Genomic DNA, 17,185 nt, shown 5'->3' on the forward strand with positions numbered 1-17,185 from the left:
CCCTAGGTTACTGTGTACACAAAATAAACACACAGTTTGCTTTGTAAACAACCCTCGTTTCTTTTCAGGAAATGGGCCGTATGAAAAATAGGATAATTCTTTTTTCTTTTTTCTTTTGCGAATGCATGAAATTACTGCTTTGCCTTTGCTGAGCCTTTGTGTTACACATTTCTCCATCTCTAAATTCCTAGTGCAAGTGGTGCTGATATCTGCTCAGCTAATAATCACTGAAGTACGTAACTATTAAGCAGCTAATGCACAGTTCTGGTGATATCAGCGAACAAAGAACACCTTTTCAGCACAGACAGCAGACATAGGAGTGGTTTATCCTACCAATTTACGGCTGTTTGTATCTCTCAGTGCTAATGAAGTGTTGTTGGTGGGGGGGGCTGTCAGAGTTTCAACAGGGAATAGGGACCAATCTAGCACACATAAGCGCATGTGTTGTTTGAGATGCTATATTTGAGTGTGAGGCTGTTACTTATCTCATTGGGGTGTAATGGAGGTGAGGTAAGGGAGAGGAGAGGATTCCTCATGGGTGCAGGCTGAGAAACTCGGGCTCTGAGCTCAGCAGCAGCCTGGGAGTTGCAGAGAGAGCTGAGCCGCGTGGGGGGAGTGTAGAAATAGAAGTTCCTGAGAGTACTTGTTTACCTCGGTGTCAACGTTTTTGACTCCGCTCATTAACCATTAACCTATGCGCCTGGGTGGAGCAACACATCTCCCTTTCTCTCTCTCTCTCTCTCTCTCTCGCTCTCTCTCTCTCTCTCTCTCTCAATTAATAATGATAACAAAGGGTAAGCATAAACAACGTTAAGCTTAAGCTAATGAACACATACAACAACAGGGTGATGGGGCAGCCATTACACCTCAGAGGTAGAGAATCAATTTCAGCTGATGCCAGTTCACAGGTAGACCCTGTAGCACTTTCCTCAAATCTAATCATGAATCCATTTTAACTACGTTAGCTGGGAGTCTACTTGCCATTATAATGGGCTTTCAGTTTCTATTGTTTGGAGAGCGTTGGTTAAAAATGAACCAACTGGAGAGGTAAAGCAGCAGCCATATGCCTTGGCATCTTCCATATCGGAACAAATGGAAAAGGAGTGGAGTCACCTCCATCCCTCCTGGCTCTCCCCTCCCCTATTCTCTCCCCTTCTCTTCCCATTACCCATGCAACTAGCATCCTCTCTAAATTGTTTTGCATGACCTTTGCTACAGTAGCGCTAATTATTACCATCACACAGGCCCTGTAAGGCACACAGCTAATTATACTGGATTTATCTGAAGGGACAGTGGTGCCATTCTTCATGGGCATGTCTTTGCTACCGTCGGCACGGGTGATCTAAACTCGGAATAAGGTTAATTTGGGTAATACAGTAATAGTAATTATAGTCACAATAATTACAAGCATAGTTGTAATAACATTGAAGACCAGGCTATTAGTAATAGGAATCCAAATTAGCCCGCTACACATATGCAATACCTTATGTAAATGAGAGGAACGACACTGCCAAAAAAGGGTGAGAGTGAGAAGTGCTGTGCAGTATGCATAATGATGTTATTACAGAGCCAGATTGTTGCTGTTTCTTTCCCATTTCTGTGAATCGATGTTTGACAGTGGTAGTTGAAAGACATATTTTCAAAGGCATTGTGGGATTACCCATTAATGTAGGTACCGGGACCTCTAGTCATTGCATCTCATAAAGAGTGGTTACTAGAGGAAGCAATATTTTTCAAAGCTCCAACATGAATGAAGAGGGGCAGTTGGAGCCTCTTTTGGCTGGCGGGCAACTCATGTAATGAGCCTAAGAGGGCTCCAATTATTCCACTTGCGATCAAAAAGGAGAAGGAGATTACTTCTCTTGCCTCTTTTTTCTTTGACATTTTACACAGTAACATCTTTTGATAGGGGCTGGGAGAGAGAGGGAAAAAACGATTGCTAGTGAGCGCGTGATAGTCTTGAACAGACGCCAGCGGTAGTCTTTTCTGTCTCGCAGGGACAAAGCTATGCATTTGCAGCTCACACATTTTTTTCTGTTGTTTGGATGTGTTTGTAATAAAACTACTTTTCCCAGTGCATGGTACATTAGCTCTCTCTCAGACTCTGTCACCTGCACAAGACAAAAAGGAAGCTTTCATATGACCGCAGGCTTTGGCTACAGCAGACTTGATGGCTGAACGCTGCCATATTTTTCCAGAGAGCTATTGTAAATTGTGGCGAGGTATGAGATGTACTCACTCACTCAAATAGCCCACGTATCCACTGTCAGCTTGTGCGCTCTCATTTCTCAGACCTGCAGTTGTTTTTTTCCTCTGCTTAACAGTGTAAGTCATGTTCCATAGAATGCAATAGGGAGTTGAATTATTCGATTGCTTACAGATTTTTTCCTCTCCTTTTCATTTATTAAATTCCCAGATTACAAGTAAAAGCACATTAGATGCCTGGGGGTAACTAAAAGGATTTCTCCGCTATAGGATATCAAACTATATCAGCCTAGGAGAAATAAGCGATGAGAAAACAAAAGACAAATAATATTATGTACCACTGCGCTGAGACAAAGAGAACTCCTCCAATCTGCATCAAACCAGATAAACATCCACCCCTAAGATATGTTCTTGGTAGATAACAGCTCAGTGTGTGTGCTTTCTACACACACAGACACACACACACACACACACACAGACACACACACACACACACACACACACACACACACACACACACACACACACATACAGACACACACACAGACACAGAGCAGAGCTCTGATAAGCACCAACAATTACTACAAGTTGTTTACGGTGGCAGAACAAAAGGATTCAAGGTCTTCATTTCAAGGAAGTCATATTGTGGAAAGGTGTATGCGGGGTCTCAGATGCATTTCAATTGGAGGGATTTGACTTCATAATGTAGACATAATTAGGGGGAATCAAGATATGGGTTTGTTTACGCGTGTGTGTGTGTGTGTGTGTGTGTGTGTGTGTGTGTGTGCGTGTGCTCGAGGTCTGGGTTATAGTGTGCTTGCGGATGCAGCGCTGGGATAGGAGGCAGAGACCCACCGTCTGTTGCTGTTTTCCATGACCCTGGATATCCTCCCACACTCTCTCTCACAGTGAAAAAAATGATGTTTGCCCCCTAAAGACGGCCCTAATACAAATTAAATTAAATGAAGTCAGTGTGGCTAATCCCTGTGTGTTTCAGCTGCTGGAAGCCCCCCACGAACGAGTGGGTCAAGCCCGCTGCATCTGCCCCCTCTCCACTGGCCCTGCTCTCAAGCTGCTAGGCTCCCACTCCCTGACGGAAACGACAGCAGGCCCCGCTCAGCTTTTCCACCCCACTGAGACTGTATGTGTGTGTGTGTGTGTGTGTGTGTGTGTGAGTGTGTGTGTTTTACTGTAAATTGGTGGTGTGTTATCCCCTGTGTGTCTTACTGTGAATGCACAATGTGCATTGTCCTGTGTTTGTATTATGTGTGTATGCGTGCGTGCATTTGTTCAGGACTTTTTGTTTGTTTCTGGCATACACAACTCCCCCATACTCGTTGTTTATGCTGATGTTAATTTTGATTGTTTAATTTACAGTGAAATCTAAAATATAGAGGAATTTGCATGTTCACGTAGGAGGAGGTCAGGAGTTCAACCGTATAGAGTTGGATGTTGTTTCGTCCTGCCTGTGCCCTGATGCAGCCTGTCACAGTCCTGTTAACAAGCTGGATTTACAGATGTGGTGGTGATGTGCAAGCAGCTAATGCTCTGCTGTCAATCCCCCTGCTGACAGCTGCCTAGATAGACCATCCCAAATATTAGCACCAGATGTGCCTCACATTGAAGCACCAGCAAACAGGATCAAAAAGCTAACTAGGCTTCCATTACTAGATCACTGATTGGAGTAGCCTTGTTGTGACGCGAGCTGAAGATCTAGTGTGCCCATCTGTTTATTAAAAAGCTCCTTTCTATGATGCATTGGCATGAAGCCCTATCATATCCAACCCTGATTTGAGCACCAGCTCTCATTTGCGAGACAAAGTGCATCAACAGAGTTTCAGCAGCTGGTGTATGTAGATATTGTGTTTAGGGGGTTGTGGGTTAGGAGGGCGGGTGGACATGTGTTTGTGTGTGTGTATGTGTGTGTCTGTGTGCCGACAATACATGCATTTGTGTGTGTGTGTGTGTGTGTTTTGGGTCTGAGCACCTGCACACATGCCCTTTGCAAAGCTCCATCACCCCTCCATCCGGCCAACACGCAGTGTAAACATGGTTTGTTTGAGCAAGTGGCCTGGGGTAGTTGGATTAATGAGCGCTGATGAAGTTCCACTTGTATCCTGGGCGCTGCCTCCCTATTTGCTGGAGTGGCTGTGATGTGGTAGTGTGTCTGGAGGCGGTGACTCATTCCCTTTACCCAGTGTCAGATTAAGGCATGTCAATAAACAGACCCACTCAATCCATCTCCGAGTGAGTGCATCCGCTTACAGAGCCTCCCAGTCTGTAATGAGCTGCCGCAAATCTCCATCCAACAAAAATGTCTGGAAAGATGCCTTGTCACAGTGAGCGAGAAAGAGAGAGAGGGGGAGGGAGAGAGAGAGAGACGGGGGAGGACTATAGCAAAACTGATGTGACTGGCTGCCACCTACAAGCTGCTAAGAGAAAATATACCTCAGAGGGAAGCCATGCTCCACCATGCTGTAGCGTTGATCAAGCGTTGAACAAGCTGATCAGTTCTTTTCGCAGATTCACAGTCCTCATCCGCACAGATTTCTAATATTACGTGCATTAATTTAGTCAAAAATTAATTCCAAAAATACAGCGTTATTACAAAATACTGTGTATACTGTGTTTATTTTTAAGGCCCAGCCCAGGGAGGTTGGCTAAACCTTTGGGAATTCCTTGTACACTAAATTAGTGCGTCCCCCTTCCCCTTCAACACTGGTTAAGAGATATAGGCCACAACAGAGAAGAGACTTCACAAAGAAATGCTTGCTGGTAATTCTTTTAGGAAACTTAAATGCCTGCTAATAACTTCTGTTTGTAATGCTCATTCCCAGAAGGACTGGAATCCCGCTAAATCTACCTGGATTAGATGTTACCCTTGACGTTTGACTGAGAGTTCCGGACGGATGTTCAAAGAATCACCACCTACCTTTCTCATGTGGCGCCATACACACATTAACGGATTTTGGGATGAGAGGAGTGTGAAAACTTTTGGGTCTGACATCCAAATTAAGGAAAATCCCTCAGGACTCGCCTAAGGGGGAAGTTCTTGCTATTTGAGTTTGATTAGGCTCCACGGGCTTTAAGAAAAGTAAGCCGATTTCTTTTTTGGAAACAGCATAGATAGTCAAGTCTTTTTTTTCCCTCCCCCTTTTTACTATGTAAAACCATGAATCTTAATCTCATAGAAATACTCAGGTTTTCATGCTCAACAGACAGGCAGATAGAATAAGTCTGAAAGCACACACGCACAGACCTGTGCGCACGCACGCAGGTTCAGCTTCAGACACAGGTGTTAAATGTAACTCCATCCAGCCTTATGTGAATGGTGTGAAGAAGCAGACACCTTTGCACCGATACTCTGGGTGGATACTATGCCTTCATCTGAATTACATGAAACCACCAGCCTGCGCTCCCGAAACTTTTTGAAACAAGCACGATGTCTCAAAATGCAAATACATACTCCGTGCACGGAAAGTGAGAGAAATACCTTTCCCCATTATAAAAGGATTACATGTAGGAGGCATGGCTCGAAACAGCTGTAGTTTGACATTGAAGTAGTGCGGTGGAAAGTACGGCTGTGGAGGCTGTGGTGGTAGATGGCCGTATGCGTTTGCCTTCAACTCTGACGACCCGCGTTCAATTCCCAACTCATGCCAAGAAGTTCTCTACTCAGAGTGAAGTTTTACATTTTACTGAAAGTCTTTCTTATTTAACATGACCAAAACCTTATCCAAATTGTTTTAGTTGCCTATAACCCTAAACCAAGCCTAATCTTAACCAAAGTTGTTTTACTTGCCTAAACTTAACTTAAGCTAACCTTTTCATGTGATGAACAGGTGAAAATGAGCCTGTCCAATTTGTGGTGGAGGAATGTAATATTCACATAATTTGCACCCTTAACACGTAATCTGTGTTTGTTCTGAGTTTGTGCTTGCTTTTATGAGACGGTTTTGGAAAGCACAAAGGCCAAACAAAAACATTAACCCAGGTAGCCACTCAGCTGCCCTGTTGACTAGCATGTCGAGACATGGGCTCGTCAGGCTTGAACAATGACTCCCTGGTAAGACAACAGTCCGGACTTAAGCCTCGCTAGCGTCAGCCGGCTATGCTGGAATGCAGACGTCTGCAAGGGGAGCCTATTATTTAAAATCTTTTCATCATGCTGAAAGGGAGGGAAATAGCTTTGACGTTGAGAAGCTCATGAATAATTAATGCTGTTGCTATCAATGTATGTATAATTAATCACATCTCTACTGACTGGACTTGTATGGAGCCTATGGGCCTGAGTGGCATGGAGACTGGTCCAGGCTATTGTCTCTGTTTCAGAATAAAAGACGGGTCATGATCTGTAGTTTCCTAGAGTGTGTGGGCCTGATACACAGGTGGAGCGAGGCAATAGTCCTACTATCTAGGCCTTTTTCCTCACTTCATGAGAGCATGGGGTGATTGTTTTTGGTCAGAATGGGTAAATATTTGTCCATGTCACACGGGAAGGCAGAATAAATGAGTGGGAAACACAACCAGGAAGTGGCATTGTGTTTACATATCTGTTTCATTGTGTTTCTGACAACCAGTTATAGAGTTCACTCAAACAATACCAACGATACTTAAATGTGGTCAAGGTCAAGTGACCCCATGATGACATTTAATTCACCCTGTTGATATTTTTGTCCTGCATAAAATGCAGCAGCACCTGCAGCCAAACAGAGTACAGACATATACAAACTACAGCAAAGCAGGGAGCTTTAAAAAGCTCTTTCAACAATCTCTCTCCAAAATCACTCACCTTCATAACATGATTGATTCCCAAATGGGCAACTGGGTTTGGGGTGAATTGATGGGTGATGAAGTAAAATGATGCAGAGAAACTGGCAGGTTATTTGTCACGTGTGTACCCCTTTGTCACGATTGATTGTGTATAATTTGAGTTTGCAGGGGAGCCAGTTGATATTAAATGGTAACAACTCTCTGTATTCATCATGGCAGGCCCCCTTTAGCAGGCAGAAATAGAAAATGTAATCTCATCCACAACCATGGCTGTGCCTCAGGCACTCTTTCACCCTTTTTACCGCTGATCCTCCCCGAGGGGCCCAGCCTTCTCTAAAGGAAGAGGGAAATCTATAATCTAGCAGATGGCAGAGGATCTATGGGAAATTCTATAATCGGGAAGAAGGTGGTGATGATGGTAGTCGCGGTAGAGGGCAGAGGGGGGGGAGCGGCGGAGGGTGGGGGGTTAGCGGTAGCGGGGCGATCTGGCAGCTTTACAGGGGCTGAGGAGCGTTTCCTCCCTCTCGCATGGTAAACACGAAATAAGCCCACTCCTAGCAGGTGCATTGGTGGTCTGTGTCGTTGTCATGGGTGCCACACAGAGTGAATCTGAGCTGCTTAGAGGTGCTGCTGGGTGCAGACCTAGAGCCGAGGTGGTGGGGGCGCCAGCACAGCCATGCAAATCAGGGATTGTTGGAGCAGCGCTTTTTTGGAGAAGCGGAAAGAGAGAGATTGTGTGGACATGTGTGCGCAAGAATGAGAGTGTGTGAGAGGCTCGAAGTGAAGCATTTCTTTTCACAGTCGCAATGTATGAGCAGCAGATCAGGGATGAGAAAGTTATTTGCTGTACTGTCTCACTGGGCACACAGGCACACGAACATGTACACAAATCCATGCATAGACACAGCCGCACGCACACGCAACACACACACACACACACACACACACAGACACACACACAGCATCTCCTCTGCAGCTTCACTGCAGCATTACACAGGGAGGAATATATGCATCTGTAAACAGGCAGCTTCAGACACTGACCTTTCCTCAGCCAATAGAGGATTTGCTCCTATTTCCTCTCCTCTCTTCTCTTCCTTTTCCCTCCATCACTACTCTTTCAGCCTTGCCACACCAAATCTAGCCAGACAATAAAGCTTGTTTTATTTTCAAATTACACTTGGCTTGCCCTGTACACCCCCTGGTTCTCTCTCCGTCCGTCCTTTTCCTGAGGAATAGGATATCAATAACAAGGCACATTATGTGCAACATTTCCTTCCCGGACCTAAGGGAGTGCATGAGTAAGCCTGTTCCACAATGAATGAAGACTGAGACATAAACTCAAACTGTTCAAACACAAAATCAGCCAGCAAAATGCCATCTGACAGTTTTAGTTGATTCTGTCTAGTCTGTTGTACGTGTATATGTTTTCACTGTGTATTTTAGTGTGATGGGAGGACTATAAAGGAGTTTTAAGTCCAAAACAGCTGTGGCTGGATGTTTGTGTTTTTTTCAGCTACATTGATAAGATTAAAGCATTGTATCCATGACAGATGTGAAGCACTCACTTCTCCAATCGATTTTCCATCTTTTAAATGCTCTTTTTTTTTAAAGACAATTTTATCTAACCCATCCCATAAGCAAGGTTTAATTCTGTAATTGTCTCTTTTCTGTTAAATGAACTAAATAGTAAATGTGAGCATTTTAAAAAAATATAGTATTTTATCCAGAGAAGGATGCAGCCTGATAGTGGAGCATGTGTATCAAGATGACAGCCTTCTGGTTTCATGTCAATACTATTAATGGCTCCACTCTCCACTCTTGCTACTCTGGACAGAGGGGAAGACGCAGAACAAAACACTGGCTACATATTAAATTGTGGAATGAGCCTGACAGATGAATGATTACAAACAGGAGGCTGCCATTTTAAGCACCCATTATTTAAAAAATAATATGCTATTAGCACATGTTGCTTCAATTTGTCCATATTTTTTCTGGCTTGCTTTGCTGTTTAAATTGTATAGTTTGCTGTATCAGCCTCAATAATATATATATTAGGGCAGCTGTGTGACATTTTTCTCTCTCTCTTTCTCTCCTATCTCTGTGACATCTGCTGAACTTGTCTGGTGCTTACTGGTGTAACAACCGGTGTCTTCACTCACCCGCCACCCCCACCCCTCCTCTTCTCTCTGGTGCTCCCCTTGCCCCCACACAATGAATACACTTGCATCCAGACTACGGAACCAATTGTCACGCTGGGAGGAAGGCAAATCAAATCTCACGGCAGCAACTAGGCGAGGAGATTGCTTTTCCTCTCAGTGGCAGAGAACTGAGTCCATCGTCCCTGTGCCCCAGGTTTACTGGAGAGAAAGAAGCAAGGGTGAAAAGGGGAGAGCTGCTGGGCTGCAGCTGGACCACAAGTCTCCCGCAGGTCAAGTCTCACCCATCTCTCCCCATCTTCTCCCCTCCCTTCCCCTCTCTTCCCACTTCCCTCTCCACTAGTCCTGACACTACCTATCAGTCACTCTGTGACACAAGGGACTACGTTCCTCCCTGCAGTCCTCCAGATGAAACGGAACAATAATTACGGGGATAGAGTGGCTCTGGCCGGCAAACTGGGGCTGCTCAGATCACAACAACACATTGTCCAACCTGATTAAGTAGCTATTTGTGGTGTCCTCGCTGTAGTTAAGCAGTTCTCATCCTCTTGCCTGAAACTTGACCTCCCAGCAAGAAATATTGACATGTCCTCCAATTTGAGGTCGGTCAGAAAAGTGGGGGCGAACATTTCTTTACAGGAAGCCAGAGATAATGCATCTCATTCTCTCAGAATAGGCACTCTTGAGTGACTCATAAAGGCCCAAGGTTATGCTCTCTCATGTTTTTTGTTTGTTTATTTCCACTGACTATTTGATAAAAGAGGAAATATGGTTATCTTTTCCGATTCCACTGATTAATAGAGTTCCTGGGAGCAACTACTCAGACCATTGAAGATGAGCATTGGGAGAGCAGGCTAATCAAAAACGTTAAAAACATTGAATGATTGAGTATTATGAAGGGTCTCTTTTGGTATCTACTATATACTTGTAAGAGGGCTTTATGTAAAGACCTTGAGGGAATATTGCATTTGCAAAATATAGTTGTTCAGTACTAGAACAGCATGAGAGCCATGGCATACTGTGTTCCTCTGGAGGCCGTGCTCACACAGCCTACCATCCAAACCAATTACAGGCTGGAGTCAGAGTGGGATTCACAAGGAAATTTGTATCCTGTCTCTTAAATGAAGTTTTCCCGTTGTTAATCATGCCATGCATGTTCATTAGTCTCTCACTGGATGCACAGCTAGATGGAGAGGCAGTATAATGAATGTTCACTGGGACCAAGGTTGAGCACAGGTGGCACACTCCACCAAAAGAACATAATTATGCAGATACATTAGCAATAATATAGAAATATTATAGAGCTAATTCTAGTCAGAAAATGATATTGCGCTCTTTTTGGTCAAGCATGCCATATATTAATTTCTCAATTAATTAATTAATCTGTATGTTTTTTTTATTATTAAACCCTTTAATAATAGGCCTACACCCCTGTAAGAGTCTTGCTGGTGCCAATTACTTTGATGTTAATGGAGTCAAGCTGGACAGGAACAAAGGCGTAAGAACCAATGCTAGTGAACAAACATGGTGTGCTCCAAATTAAGGGCTAATAATAAAATGTTAATTAAAATGCCTTTTATGAATTATCTCCTTGATAGTAATGAGTTAAAGTTTAATTAGGGGTGAACAGTGAAAAAAGAGAGAGAATGATGCTAACCTTCAGTGCAAACACATTGCATCATCATTTAGCAAACCTCAATCAGAGGCCTGCCCTTGCATTGTTGCTAATCATTATATAATTTGCCGGCAAAGATAATTAGGAGCAATGGAGGTGAGACGGCAAACAATACCTTATTTTCCGTTGATTGAAGGTATTTTGATAGGCCAAGTGGACCTAAGGACATTCGAGAATATTGGGCAATAATTACCCCTCTGACATACATTGTTAAGTTCCTGAAGTTTCACGGAAGAGAAGAGATCCACATCAGCAGCAGAGAGCAGCAGAATGCTGCACAGTGTGTATACTGTCTTTGAAGCCGTCAGAATATGGCATGGATACCAAGAGTCTAAACAAACAAGGACGTGCATTTGGTAGCATTAACAAGCTCTTACATTTTTCATAGACCGCAGACAGGTCGTGGGAGCTATTTACCAGAGGTAAACAGCACACACTGGCTGCTGTGATCTGCCTGCATCACTTTTTTTTGTTCTTACTCGAGAGAGATCCAAGAAGAGTGGGGCTAATGTTTGACATTTCCACTGTTCTCCTGTCCTCACTGCTCTCTTTCCGCATTGTGGTTTGAATTCCACACAGACTTTCACAGGTTGTAAACAGGAAAGAATTTGAAAAAGTTCAACCCCATTAACATCTAATAAGGAGTGTGCGCACATCGAGTTTTATCCAAATGTGTTTGGTCACCATGTATGACAGCAGCACAGGGCTGCCGCTGCCTCAACAGCAGGGCTGTGTCAAATGTGTAGCTCACTTGATAATCAGCAACTGTGCTCCAGTGCCTGCATTAACCTTTCTTATCATAGGGGTGACTTTTTTCATCATGGCTTTGATACTGGGACTGTAGACTTCCCTCGGAAGTCAGCCATTGACTCGCAGCTTTTATCTGGATACAGTATCAGCACAGAGGAATTTAAAGTGAAGGGTCTGCTATTTTTCTGCAGAAAACACCTGCATCTTATCAAACTTTGTCGAAAGGGTCGTATCCTGGCTTTTCGCAGGACTGGGAAAGTCCTTTGAGAGGCTTTGATACCCTTTGGCCCTCTGACATCTTATCTAGTGTGAGTAGATGCTTGGCAGGCACAGGGGGCTACCTGCTCAATGTATACTGACTCCTCTGTCAGTGTGCTCTTCCTCCTCAAAAACTCTCCTTACTAAATAAACGTTGGGAAAAAAAGTGAATGCAGAATGCCTTTGAACTGTGTTCAGTAATGTGGGTCAGAGATCCATCGTATGCATATTCTGAAAGCCTTTTCATCTGCAATTGCGAAGTTAAGATTCCCCTGGTACACTCTTAATTTCATCTCCTCTTGCACTTATTTATTTAATATTCCTACATTAATGTCTTCTCAAAAATGGTGAAAGTGAAGAGTTCAGAGAAGAAAAAAGGGAAACTTTTCTTCTCCCTCTCTCTGCGTGGTGCTCTGTCCTCCCTAATGACTCCATTTTAAAGACTGTGGGCTGACCGGCAGTGGAGGAGAAGGCTGCTGGAGGGAGGGAGCAAGGGATAGAGAGAGGGGAGGGTGAAGAGGAGAAGAGAGGCTGCGCTCACTGCAGCACTCTCCTTAGCTCTCAACTCCCATTCAGCTTCTCTGTGTGTGTGTGCTTTGAAAGAGAATAGGATTCAGCCCTTTGAAAGCTGAGGCTGCTCACCGGGGCCTTTGTGTAAAATAACATTTCTATTGAAAGGCAATTACTGGTAACATTATTTTGGTTCCTTCCATTATTAAAAGTACCTCTCTGTGTTGCCCCCCTCTCACCCACCCACCACCACCCCACCCCACCCCATCCCCCGCATCCCTCTGTTACAGACGGAGAATTATTCCATTGACTCCAGTTATGTGAACAGCAGAGCCCACCTCATTAAAAGGTATGTCTTGATTAAGAACTGTTACCAGCACCTCTTAACCATTGTTATCTGTAATTGTTTTATCTAATGAAGGCACAGCTACAGTTGCAGCAGTTACATTATGAATTATTGCATTTTTTTTTCATTCAGTTTAATTGGGGGGAGGGGATCTAATTTAGGAATAAATCGTATTACTCCATAATGCATTTTCGAGTTCACTTGTTTAGATGAGGCACAAACTCATATGTGTAGTATTGGTATTAGATTACATACATCAGTAGTATCTCAAAGCAGTTTTCACAATTACGAATAACCTTATCACTTATAATAATTCTATTCACTAGCAACATCAAAAACTCCTGGTTTAAATGGCATCAAGTCATGGCTTAAAATAACTACTCAATCTTAACTGTTAAGATGATTAAAGCTGATGATTAAATTATATACAGATGATTAAATGATACACAGGAGATTTGTTTTGAAAAAAATGTTTTTTTCTTGAGTGAAGAAGTGAAGAACAAACATTTTCATTGTGGAGATAAGGACTACTGGGTATTTCAGTCCACCTGAAGTGGGGTATTATATAGGGTTGTGGGAATGCAGGGGTGAGGGGAGGGGTGGGGTGGGGGGGGGGGGGGGTCATATAATAATGCCCTCCAGCCTAGAGGGCTTTGTGACCAGGCTCTCTTCAATACTATAATTCCCCCTTTTTACCTGCAGCTATGGAACATTCCAGGCTTTCTTTTGTTTGAGGCCATCCTGGCCTTTTGAAAACCCATTATGGCAATTTCCCTCCACAAAGATTCCCTGCGTTAATGTAAACAAAGAGCGTTCAAGTGTGGGGCTCTGCAGCACACTACAAAGAAATCCCCTCAGGAGCCAGTGAGCCTATGGTCTGGGACAGGTGCAATTACAGTGATAACATCAGAGAGCCAGCATTACCTCCACTGCAGTCCTCTCTCCCAGGCTGGAGAATGTTAGGCTTGGGCTGGGGGAATGCAGCTACCTTGTCCTTCATTTCTTCTACCTTTCTATTTTTTCTTCACAATTTTGTTTTCTTTCCTTTCCTTTTCTGCCAATTTCTTCTTCTTCATGCTCTCTTTCTCCTCCTACAGGAACCCATATTCATATAGTCTTCTCTCCTGCAAGAACACATGTTCATATATTCACCCCTATTTAGTGTTGTTTGTAAAGCAGAATTTGTTCCAGTGGGATGGAAATCAAATGAGGGGAAATCACGCTGTTACTGTGCAGCTGTTGATTGTGCCCCCCACCCCACCCTCTTTATTGACTGTGAGCCCCAAACAAGACAGATGCTCAGTTTGTATGCTTCCAGCATTTCCTACATCCATCTTCCTTCCAGGAATTCCTGATTACTGCAGTATTTGTTTGACTGTAGTGAGTGAGTGTCTCCTGTTTGTTCAATGTGATGTCCTTGAAGTCAGTGCATCCATCCAAAATGTCCCTGCCTGAAACAGCCCACAGCTGCCATGCTATCTCTGAGGTTTAAAAATGCCCATTTAATCCAAAAAGGCCCTCAACACTTGCAAACTGCATCTCCTTATTTCATGGTTACTGAAAAAGTAGAGGCAGAAGTGAGGCATTGTTCTTTGCAGAAATAATGACGTAAATAGTGAAATTGTGTAAGGTTAAACTAAGATTTATCTCAAAACTAATTACTCATCAGCTGCATACTTGGAAATGGGCCACATAAAAGGACAGAATATACAGGAAGGACAAGAACAGGGGGACAGATGGACAGCTCATCACAGACCATCAGACACAAGGGAAGAGAGACAACATGTGAGAAAAGGTGATGTGACAGTTAATCAACATTTCCCTCTCCTCCCTTCTGGCCCCCATGTAGCACATCGACATTCAAGGACCTGGAGGGGAACAGTCTGAAGGACAGCGGCCACGAGGAGAGCGACCAGACCGACAGTGAGCACGACGTCCAGAGAGGTCACTACGTGGACACGGCTGTCAATGACGTGCTCAATATGACTGTCCCCCCCAACGTCTGCCAGCTGCCTGACCAAGGTAAGAAAATGCGTGTTTGTGTGTGTGTGTGTGTTTGTACAACTGGAACATCCTTAGGAGTGCGTTATGCCAATTTCAAGATAAGACCGGTGTGCACGTGTGCGTGTGTCCGAGCCCGTTTGTGCTGCCAGAGCATCTTTTAAGGTGCATTATGCCCATTGCAAGCTTCAGATGTGCAAGTATGAATAACATCACAGTGTGCCTGTCTTTGATGTCCTGCTAAGGCAGCTAATGTGAGGGATATCTGACAGCAAAGGCTAGCCTTTGATACAGGCTTAGGTAACATTATTGACTGATAGTAGCCATGTCTGCTCTTGAGGGGTGGCCGGCTTCAGATGTGCTTGAATGGCAGCACTTAGGCTCACAAAGGTAGAAGGTGGAAATCTACATATCTCTATGTGCCCTCATCCATTATTCAGTGGGATCATTTAGCAGGGAATTAATGTTGATGTTACGTTTCTGACTCGCCGTTTAAAAAGACATCCACTTGGTTGGCAGAAGTCAGTGTAAGGGTCATGTTCGTTCTTAACTACTGCCAGTCAATGTTCCAGAGTAAGACTGAGGAGAGAGAGAGAGAGAGAGAGAGAGAGAGAGAGAGAGAGAGAGAGAGAGAGAGAGAGAGAGAGAGAGAGAGAGAGAGAGAGAGAGAGAGAGAGAGAGAGAGAGAGAGAGAGAGAGAGAGAGAGAGAGAGAGAGAGAGAGAGAGAGAGAGAGAGAGAGAGAGAGAGAGAGATAAAGCTGTCTGGAACAGACTCGTATGTAACTATATGCACCTGAGGGTATTTACTGAGCTCAAAGGAAACACAGCATGCACAGGTGTACAGGCTCAGTAGAGCACAAGAGTCAGTGTGTGTGAAAATTGAAGACATTTTAGGATGACTCACATTAACAATTTTATTACTGAGGGAAGAGGAAACACTGGACATTTTATCTTAAAAATGCACTATTAAGGACCAGGCTTGATGATATCACACACTGTATCTGGACTTTGCTGATTACACTGTGCTCCATTTTATGAACTTGTGTCAAATTTTGTGCTGTGATTTTCTTTGCCCAAGTTTTTTTTCTCCCCTCAGTTAACGTCTGCAGGATTTTGGTTCCTTTTTTACTAACGCTGCCCTAGTAAGGCTGTCTACTTTCTCACTATCCTACTCTCTCGCTTCTCAACTCGTATAGGGAGGAAATTTTAATGAGCAAGAGGAAAGGGAATCATACTTTATGAAAATGCATAAAAAAGTAATTTATGTGGGTGCAAGTTTTTTAATTATTTATCTATTTTTATCAGTGGATCGTGAAGTGTGAGGGTGTGGTTGAAGAAGCAGTAATAGACTCGTGTTGTCTGTGGATGATGCGGTCCCTATGACTCAGAAACCAGACATTTGGCCTGAAGCATTTTGGCTGTTGTTTAAATGGTGTGATTGGGGAATATTGACTTCAGACAACGTCCACTTTGTGTTCATCTCCACAAGGAATGGATGCAAGTGCGGCCATAGGAGAGGATCTGCCGTTGTGGCCGCCGCCTATGTAGCTTTACGTTGACTGGGTTGGGAAATAAAGATAGACATAGATAGGGTCGGAAAATGGGGGACCGTTGGACTGATCTTGCACTGGGTGTTCCCTCGGCTGCGTCAGACATAATGAACAATGATAAGCGAATTCGCTGACTATTGGTTGCCAGCTGTAATTATTTCACAACCCACAAAATTCCTATGCCTCTAAAAAATGCATGCTGACAGGTCCTCTAGTGCTGGGATCTCATTATTGGAGACAATTAGAAATGATGTACATGAAGAATATTACAAGTGGGAAGAGCTCTCGGAGGCAGTTCTTTTTTCATTAACGCCACCGATGATTGTATCTGTTTCAGCAAAATGGATGCATGCGTCCTGAATGTGTAATGCAACACACACTGCTGGTAAACAGAACAAGAGGCTATTTCACAGTGCTGTCCATTCTTTTGACCAGAACGAATAGATAATGACAAAGTATCTGTTTGGAATTGCAATTGGGTGGTTGTTATTGGCATTTTTATTACAGTCTTCTCCAGACCTAGTTATGTCCAAGCAATAGGCCATTTTCCCTCCTCAAAAAAGGCAGTGAGGATTGAACAAAATGGCTTCACTGGAATCTGTCCTACTCTTTGTCTTGAAAAGCAGTCAGTAGCAGTGGTGAGGCCAGAGAGTAATGAGAGCTGTTCATAATTATTAAATGAATTGACCAAAGATCCTTACACATGCAGAAATGTAATGACATAGCAAATGAAATTGTCCCTCCATTACTATCTCAACGGTCTAATTACATAGTTAAAGTGCATGATGGGCTGGCTAAGCTGGACAGATTCAGCATGACACACAATTGAATCTGCCTCTTTCGTTGGATGAGGTTTTTACATCATCAGTTTTTTTCTCTTTTTTCCCAAGAGGACATTAGCTTCCTGATTTCCCTGTTACATATTCCACTGTGCTAATTGACTCGAGTACAACGGCAGGA

At 43.6% G+C, this 17,185-nt stretch overlaps 1 protein-coding gene across 2 annotated transcripts in view; it reads left to right on the top strand.

The window, feature by feature from the left end:
- The window catches only part of pcdh19 (protocadherin 19), a 53,699-nt gene that overhangs the window by 17,451 nt on the left and 19,063 nt on the right, over positions 1-17,185 (top strand). For both annotated transcript variants that reach the window (XM_078289178.1, XM_078289179.1), the window contains exons 3-4: positions 12,618-12,676; positions 14,523-14,695. In XM_078289178.1, coding sequence (XP_078145304.1) covers positions 12,618-12,676; positions 14,523-14,695 — 232 coding nt within the window. The remainder of the gene's footprint in view (positions 1-12,617; positions 12,677-14,522; positions 14,696-17,185) is intronic.

Source organism: Centroberyx gerrardi, chromosome 16 (genome assembly GCF_048128805.1).
Source record: "Centroberyx gerrardi isolate f3 chromosome 16, fCenGer3.hap1.cur.20231027, whole genome shotgun sequence".
In the NCBI taxonomy this organism is placed as follows: Eukaryota; Metazoa; Chordata; class Actinopteri; order Beryciformes; family Berycidae; genus Centroberyx; species Centroberyx gerrardi.